We start from the raw sequence: 8149 nt of genomic DNA, 5'->3' as shown, positions 1-8149 counted from the left end.
TCTAAGCTAAACAATCCTCTATTATCTAAGCTATCTACGTTCCATAGCCCTTCAATGTTGATCCCTATATCTCCTAATTCTTTTAAACTTTCATCTCTTTGAGAAAGAAAAAACAACAGAGCTTTAAATTGAACCTAGCACACACCTAACCAAACCTAACCTACCCTACCCTAACCTTACCTTACCTTACCTTACCTTACCTTACCTTACCTTACCTTACCTTACCTTACCTTACCTTACCTTACCTTTCCTTACATTACCTTACCTTACCAACCTAACCTAACACCTAAACTGAGCAAATACGAAAAAAAAAATCACATTTCCTATCTATGGCACAGCTCCTCTTAATACTCAGGGGATGGCTGGAGCTCTGCCCAAAGATGACACATCCCCTTTTCCCTCCTCTCGGCTGGCGGGGCATAAGGGCCTCCTCAGGCGCAGGTGTCTCCTCTCCAGTCTTCCTGCACTTGCTTGGCTGTGATGATCAGAGCAGCCAGGCTGGAGGCAGGATCGCCTGAGGTCACAAAGGGATGCTGCCCAGAGGAAAAAGAACAAAGAAAGGAACTCTTACTTTCCAGGGTCCCATCCTCATGGGCTCAAGCAGGATTCCCTGGCTACCAGGAAGACACACAAAGAGCACCGAGGGCAGCATGTCCCCCTGCGCCTTCCTGTGCTGGGAGCTGCCTGCGCCACGTGGCCCACACTCCTCCTCATGCCTTCATGCAGGTGTCCTCAGCTGACAGGGCTTTTTGCCCCTTTGCTTTTTCTTACCTGCAGGAGCTCCTGGGCAGACCAGCGCCTGTCCTCGTCTGCCTGCAGGCAGCAGCGGAGGAAGTCGCGCAGGAGAGCCGAGTGGTGCCTGGGGTTCTGCAGTTTTGGGGGCCCGTTCCTTTCTATCAGTTCAAAAACCTACAGCACATGGATGCAAGAGGACACTGCACCTGCTCCTTTGCTAGCCACATCAGCTCTCTCCACACAGAGCCCTCTTGCTAAGCTGCACCTTACCCTGAGACGGGCTTCCCGCTCGTAAGGAGCTTCCCCTTCCACCATTTCCAGCCCCATGATGCCCAGGGACCAGATGTCCACTTTGGGGCCGTAGGCTTCTCCTCTCACCACCTCCGGTGCCATCCAGCTGGGAGTGCCGACGCTGGAGCTGCGCTTGCTGCGCTCAGGGCTGAGCTGAGCACAGAGGCCAAAGTCACCTGAGGCCAAAAACAAAGCCTGTCAAAGCCAGCTCCCACTGGCAAAGCGGCCAAAACCATTGCCCACTCCAAGCCTGACCAGGCCATGCTGAATCGAGCTGAAAAAGCAGCTGAGCTCTCCTTCCACGTGCCTGGAGCCAGGCAAAGAAGGCATCGGCCACTTCCACAACACCCTCACCATTCACGCACTGGCCAAGCGGCGCTTCTGCCCAAGTGGCAGTCACCCAAATGCAAGCGCACGGCAGGTGCTGCAAATGCTGCAGCCCAGCAGGGATACCCACCCAACTTGACAGATCCATCCATGCCCACAAGGACATTGTTGCTTTTGATGTCTCTGTGGATGACTTGGCGGGAATGAAGGAAATGCAGTCCTTGCAGGCACTGAGAGAGAAAAAGGAGGGAGGGAAAGTTAACGTACAGGATGGGATTTCATCCCACCAGAAAGGAAAGAGCTCGACGGGACTGACGGCTTTCTCAGGGAATTGTGAGTGAGGGCACAGCATCATGGTGCTGTCACGAAGAAGAGCTTGCTGCTTCAACACTCTTGGAAGTTTTTTCTCGATTTCCAAGCGAAGGCATCCGGGCTCCCAAAAGTTCCGCCGGCCTTGGGTAGGAAGCGCGTCACCTTTGGCTGGGAGGCGGCACAGCAAAGATTTTTGGGGAAGCCTAGTGGCAGCAGAGGAGGAAGCAGCACCTTAGAGCTGTTCCAGAATCCGTCGCCATGCGGGCTGCAATGCTATCCTTTGCAGCTGAGGACGGCTCTTTGGCCTTAGCTTGAAATTCTGCCACCTGCATGCTGCCTTCCCGTGGCAAGGAATGTAGGACAGACAGACAGGCTCCAGGCTAACATTCCCAGGCAAAGCTGAGAAGAGGAAGCAAGTGAAACCAAGCGAGTGAGCCATCACCAGTGCCAGAGGACACACAGGATGGAAGAGTGCAAGAACAGAGCCTGAGGAGTGCGGGGACAGCGGCAGGCAGTTCACTTCCCATGCTCGCTCTTCTCCTGTGTGTGGTGACAGCAGCAGCAGCAGCAGCAGCAATAGAAAGGTGAGAGCAAGAAATCCCAGCTGTCCTTAACCTCCAGCTGGCAAGCAGCATCCTGGGCAGGCTTGGGGAAGCACAAGCGGGATCCCTCACCTCCCGACAGACAGCGCCTATCTGTCCTTCCTCCGGGTACACTGCGCTGAGCACATCAAACAAGGTGCCGCCGTCCATGAACTCCATGGCCAGCCAGAGCTCCGCATCCACCAGGTAGCTGAAAGAAGAAAACCACGGCATGGAGAGACAGCAATGGGCACAGCCTCAGTCAGCCGAGGGCCCGAGCCAGGTTTTAGCAACTGCTCTCCAAGCTACGTGTGCCACAAGAGATTCATGATCACCAGCTCCACCTCCTGCCACGCTCTGGAGACCAGCAGAGAAATCACCAGCAGCTCCCTTCTCTGCCCGTGACCAAAGGGCATTGTCTCTTCGGGCTTGCACTAGCTAAAGCTACATTGACACGACAATACGCCAACCTGTCTAAGTAGGTAACGATATTGGGACTCCTGTTGTCCCTCATGGCCAGGATTTCATTGGCAGCCAGCTCCTCGGACATCTCCTCCTCAAGCGACATGATCTTGATTGCCACCTGAAATGACATTGGCCACCGTTTACCTTGAGAAGACGCCCCCTGCTCGAGATCACAAGCAGCACGGAGCGAGTGCTGCTGCAATGAGGCAGCGGGCTGGGCCAAAGGGCCTTGTCACTAGACAGCAGAGCTTAGCAGAAGCACCAAAGGCCATCCCAAATGTATTCTGCCCCCTGAGCCTAGAGTGTACTTCAGAGGAACAGCCACTGCTGCAGACATGGAGCTGCCACCCAAACCTCCAGGAAGGGCTCACAGCAGTGGGGAAAGTGCTCCAGAGCTGCAAAATGGCATGGGGCTGTTGGCACTTTACCTGTTGTCCACTGCTGGTGTCAAGGGCTTTATAAACAGCTCCAAAGCCCCTGGAAAGACAAAAGCAGCAGAAAGAGCCCTTTATCCCTTGGCACTGAAATCAAGCCGAGGCAGCAGATCTCCCCAGGCTGCCTGCACGCCTTCCTTAGAAAACGCCTGGCTGCGGCGTCTCTTCGGCCAACAGCACGTCGGCCCGTGAGCCCTCTGCCCTGCGGGGCAGCCTGTCCAAGGGAACACTAAGGTGCAGCATGAAGACCAAGGGCCGCTGGAAATCTCCAAGGTGCACGCCCAGCCAGGTTATTTCCAAACCTAAGGGGAACAGTCCTCCTTGTGCGGGTGTGCATGCATGTGTGTGTCAAAAGAGTGAGAACAATGAGAGTCAGAAGACTGTCCTTGAGAATCTGACATTTCTTGAATGGCAAGGTGCTCTTTCAGGCCAGAAAGCTGCAGGGGCAGTGGGCTTCCCAGCTCCTGCTCCTCCTTGCTGCAAGCAAGACAATGCCAGCATCAACTTGTCTTTGATGGGGCCTTCGGATTGCTCTGCCCCAGCAGTCCAGGCAGGCGACAGGAGGTAAAGCCAGAGCCTGACCATGATTGGAGCTTGCCTGACTTCACGCTTGATATTGCACCAGCCAAAGACCTGGCCCACGCTTTTGTAAAAGGAGCCAACGCCACGCTTACCCTCGTCCCAGTTCTTCAAATGCCGTGTATTTGCTCATTGGCTGGCCCGGACTCACAATGCTCCCTGAAAGACAAAAGCAGCGCAGGGCGCTCACTCGCACACAGAGACGCCGCTCCCCACACCCTCCCAAAGGCAGCCCCGCTGCCGGCAGCTCTGGGCCCTTTGCGGTCCCCTGGCTTCCAGCTGCTGAGACCAGCAAGTGGGAGGGCCATCTTCTCCACCTTTCATCAGGTGGCCTTTCCAAGAAGGCCTTGATTTCTTTCAAGCGCAGCATCCCATGCCATAAGCCAAAATGATGAGACCTTAAGAAGAGGGCCCTAAGAGGTCACCAAGGGCCTTTGCAGCCTCTGCAGTCACAGCCACCATCACTGGCAGGTCCACTGCCAGGGCCACAAAGTGTCTGAGCCAGAGGAGGTGTAAGAACGGGAGCCCGAAAACAGCTGGGGCCAGAGAGCTCCCTGGGGCCTAGTCACTTGCTAGGTGCCAGCCTTCTGCTCAAGCAGAAACAATCTCTGCTTTTGTCTTTGGCACACAAGGCAGCCCAGGCAGAGCCAAGCCAGGCCCAGCCGCCCTCACAGGCAGCAGGAAGTCCCTGAGCGCTGCCGCGCTGCCTCAAAGCACAACAACAGCTTCTGCTGAGAGGCCTAAGCGCCTCTGAGAGCGAGGGGCAACTTCTGGCACAGCCTACACCCAGACACGCACACAACACACTGCTCTGGCAGACAAGAAATGCAGCCGACTTACTCAGTGTCTTCCGGCCCTGCTCCTGCCTCATCTCGGGCTGCTGGGCTGCGCTGCTGCAGGAAGTGCCAGCAGCGGGGGGCGAGCTGGCTGCTGCAGGCCACGCTGGTCCAGCGGCACCAGGTTGAATTGCAGAGCCTGTGTTGAGCTGGGACCAGAAAGGATTGCCCGTCAGAAGGGTGCCTGGCACACATGCCCCGCCGAGTGCACGGCCAAAGCAAGGCCTTGGGAAGGTGCTGTCAGCCACCGCCAGGCCTCTCCAGCTGGGGCCTTTCCCATGTCCCCTTCTCAAAGGCAACTTTGGCAAAAGCCCAAAGGCTACTTGGATCCAGCCCCTCAGGGCCACCTCCATGCTCCATGTTTTCAGCTTTTCTGCAAGACACTGGCAACAAGGGATCCATGGGGCTGCCAAGATCCAGAAAGACATCAGAGCAGTTCCCCAGAGCCTTGTTGCTTTCCTCCTCCTGTCTTTCCCTGGGCAATGAAATCAGCCCGCAACTGGCATGCAGTGCTCTGCTCAGAAGCCCGCAGCATGGCCCTTCTCTGATCCTTTTCACGCATTGCCCCTGTCCATGGCAGCCTTTAGGGAGCGGCCCTTCGGAGACGCCTTCCTGCCCTGCCCAGACCCACGCGCCCTTCACAATGTAGGGCTGCCAAGGATTCTCCTCTCCAAAGGCTGCTCTGACCGGCATGAAGTGAAGCACAGCCTGAAGCTAATTAGTCCACGGAGAGGGCAGGTCCCTTCCAGGGGCCAGTGTCTGCCAGGTCCCCTGCAAGGCCGGCAACTGCGTCTTTGGGCCGCTCCGTCCGCTGACCACAGGCAGCCTGCACTGACAATGGGCACACGGGGCTGACTGCTACACTGAGAATCATTGAATGCTGCCTCCGGTCTGATGCCAAGAGACATTCTCGGGCCCTCTCAGCATTCCAGCTCATATGCCAAACTTCAGACCCCATTGGCCAGGGCTCCCTGGCTTGCCTGAAGCAGCACTAGGTCCCGGCAGGCACACAGCCGCCAGCATCTTCAGCCACGAGCAACAAGGGCTGCTCCAAAACTGGAAGCCTGGCCCTGCACCAAAGGCAGTGCCAAGCTCACTGCCACTTACCGGCTCTGCAAGCTCAGGCTGTGCAGGGAGAGCAGCTGGAGGCTTGATGCTCCTTTGCTCCTCTTCAGCCTCTTCCTCAATGCCAGAGGCAGCCAGAGGAGCTGCTGACCCTGCTGTTGAGGCCTGCAGACAGACAGAAGTGAGAGAGATGGGCAAAAGGCAATCCCTCAGGAGCTGCTTTCGGTTGAGCTGGGAAAGGACCCAGAAGAAGGGGAAATGGTAGACTTTGATACAAGTGGGACTCTGAGTCATGAAAAGCCCAGGAAGTTGGCTGAAGGAGGTGCTACTCCCATCTTGCTGTGCATTTGAGCTTCCCTGCTGCCTAGAAGCAGCAAGATGCCTTGCAGCTGTCCCATTTGCCTTTCATCTCTTGAAAGGCTCTTCCCTGCAAAATCAGCAAACAGCCAGTGCTCCCTTTGCTACTGCTGATGCCACGGGGCACTTGGCCTTTCTTTCAGCCTCCCACGCTGGCACTCCACACTGGACTGCAAGAGGCCAAGCTGGCAGAATTGCCGCCCCATTGTCACACGCCAGCAACGTCCCAGCTTCCTTTGCCACTCACCAAAGGCCAGGCTTGCCTCCATCCGCGTGTCAGGTGACCTGCAGCGAGCAAGGGAAAAGGAACCAGAGGCCCTTAGAAAAGTGCCTGTGCTGGCCACTCCCACAGCACAAGGCAGTCCCAACACAGAGCATTTCCCTTTCCCAACAGGCCTCCAGGAGCAACAGCTCTTTCCCACAGCAGGCAAGAGAACAACAAGGACGCTAGAGTAGGCTCTGTCTACATTTGGGCCTCTTTTGCCAAGAGAGAAATAGAAACATGCTGCTGGAAATGCCCCTTGCTCTTCAACACTCTGAGCTTCCCTCGTGCCCAACAGCTCAAGCAGCATTTTCCTCTTCTCTTTCCTGCATTTTAGATGTAGATTCTTTTAAATGGCATGCCCTAATTCCCATGCCTTGGCTGAAGATGGTAGCCCAGCAAAGCTTCCCCAAAGGGCCCCTTCCCTGTGGCAGCTCCCTGCTGAAGCAGCCCAGGAACAGCTGCTGGGCTCAGCAGCAAACCCTCCCTGCACTGGACTTTGTGCTGCAGAGCCAAGGCAATCACAGTCTTGGCACACCATCAAGGGGTCAAGTCACACAGCCAAGGCCTCTAAGGGGCAGGATTGGGAGCGAAAGGTGCTTTCCTTCGCTCCTGGAGAGAGCCACTGAGTTGCTAGCAGTACTTCTGAGCATCTCCCCTCCGAGTCTGCAATCAGCAGCTTGTCTTGCTTGAAGCAGCAAGCGCAGGAAATGACAGACTCCAGTGCCGCGCACTCTCTCGGGGAGGGAAGGCAACCGCTGCAGGTTGCAGGGCAAATACTCTGCACCCGCCCCCCAGTACACAGATGCCCCCTTTTTAGCTGATGCTGCTGGCAGGACATTGACCAAAGCGGTGGCATCTTCATGGCCATTTTGTTCCCAAATAAACTCGGTCACTGCTGCGGCATGAAGAGCAGAGTCAAGCAAAAGCCGGGTGATGCCAGCCCCAGGAGAAACCTTTACTTACGAGTCAGCTGGGTCAGGTAGTAGCCAGAATAGACAACAGAAAAGACCGTGCAAACCGCGGCACAGACCTGCCCGATCATTTTGGCAGCGCTGTGCGGGTTTGCACACTGGATGCCAGCCAAGGCAAAGCCCAGACTCCTCTCGGGGTGCAGGCCGTCTGCTGAGAACTCCTTGAGCACAAGGATCCTCCTGCAGGGAGCCAGCAGAAGAGCCGCTCTGGACAAGCAGGCCTTGCGTGCCCCGGGGCAACGCTGTGCTGACAGCACTGTGACGTGGCACCGCTCCCTTGACCTCACAATAGCAGCTGTTCTATGGCTTCCTTGTGCCCAGCAAGGCAACCTTCTGTACAGCTGATGCGAAAGAAAAGCCTGGGAAGTTCTCCTCACTCATAAAGCAGCAGAAAATGTCCTCCCAGTCCATAAGGCAGTGCTCAAGGCATCCCAGGGGAACTCAGAAAAAGGGCCAACCCAAGCGGCATCCAAGGAATCCAAGCAAACGCGCCTTTTGGTCCCAAAAGCTTTGACTGAAAGCAAAAGTCTGCTTCTTCTAGGTGGCATGCTAGCTGGTTCTGAAAAGTCTCACTTCTTCAATGACATTTAGGGGGGAAAAGAAGCAAAGATAATAAATTTCCAGGAGTATTTTAGGCTGCAGTCACTTCTCAAGCACGTGGGTGAGTGCTGACCTATGGAGGGCCTTGACAGCTGGCCTGCAAGCAAAGCTGAGTTCATAGAAGACATCCCAATTGATGGGTTTTCAGTGTATCCATAGCAAGGAAGAAGACAAGGCCGTCAGCATGGAAACCAGTTAGAAAAGAGAGATGAAATTTTCGTAAGCTAGACTAGTGCCTAAGTAGATGTGTATACTTGCCTTATAAATTTCTGTAAAACTTTTGCCAATTCTATTGACGTTAATTGCTTTGCACCAATGGATATAAGAAGTT

At 55.4% G+C, this 8149-nt stretch overlaps 1 protein-coding gene across 1 annotated transcript; it reads right to left on the bottom strand.

Annotated features, from left to right (window-relative positions):
- Positions 1-431: 431 nt before the first annotated feature.
- On the bottom strand, positions 432-7289 carry LOC139604238 (serine/threonine-protein kinase PAK 3-like). Its single transcript, XM_071455344.1, has 13 exons — positions 7211-7289; positions 6230-6267; positions 5664-5790; positions 5594-5605; positions 4565-4699; positions 3820-3883; positions 3140-3188; positions 2717-2829; positions 2340-2457; positions 1484-1583; positions 1006-1202; positions 772-909; positions 432-533 (listed from the first exon to the last, which is right to left on the bottom strand). The coding sequence occupies exons 1-13, from the start codon at positions 7287-7289 to the stop codon at positions 432-434; spliced, it is 1272 nt and encodes a 423-aa protein (XP_071311445.1).
- Positions 7290-8149: the final 860 nt, after the last annotated feature.

The sequence above is a fragment of the Agelaius tricolor genome, unplaced genomic scaffold (assembly GCF_023055355.1).
Source record: "Agelaius tricolor isolate 1412-34295 unplaced genomic scaffold, bAgeTri1.0.p SCAF_48, whole genome shotgun sequence".
Taxonomy (NCBI): Eukaryota; Metazoa; Chordata; class Aves; order Passeriformes; family Icteridae; genus Agelaius; species Agelaius tricolor.
This window is presented reverse-complemented; position numbering and strand designations above follow the sequence as displayed.

Excerpts from the sequence above, each read along its gene's own strand:
- LOC139604238 (XM_071455344.1), bottom strand. The coding sequence starts at position 7,289 with ATGATCGGGCAGGTCTGTGCCGCGGTTTGCACGGTCTTTTCTGTTGTC. Across the intron at positions 5,791-6,229 it reads GGAGGCAAGCCTGGCCTTTG|GCCTCAACAGCAGGGTCAGC; the intron begins GTGAGTGGCAAA and ends GTCTGTCTGCAG. Across the intron at positions 534-771 it reads CTGCCCAGGAGCTCCTGCAG|CATCCCTTTGTGACCTCAGG; the intron begins GTAAGAAAAAGC and ends TCCTCTGGGCAG.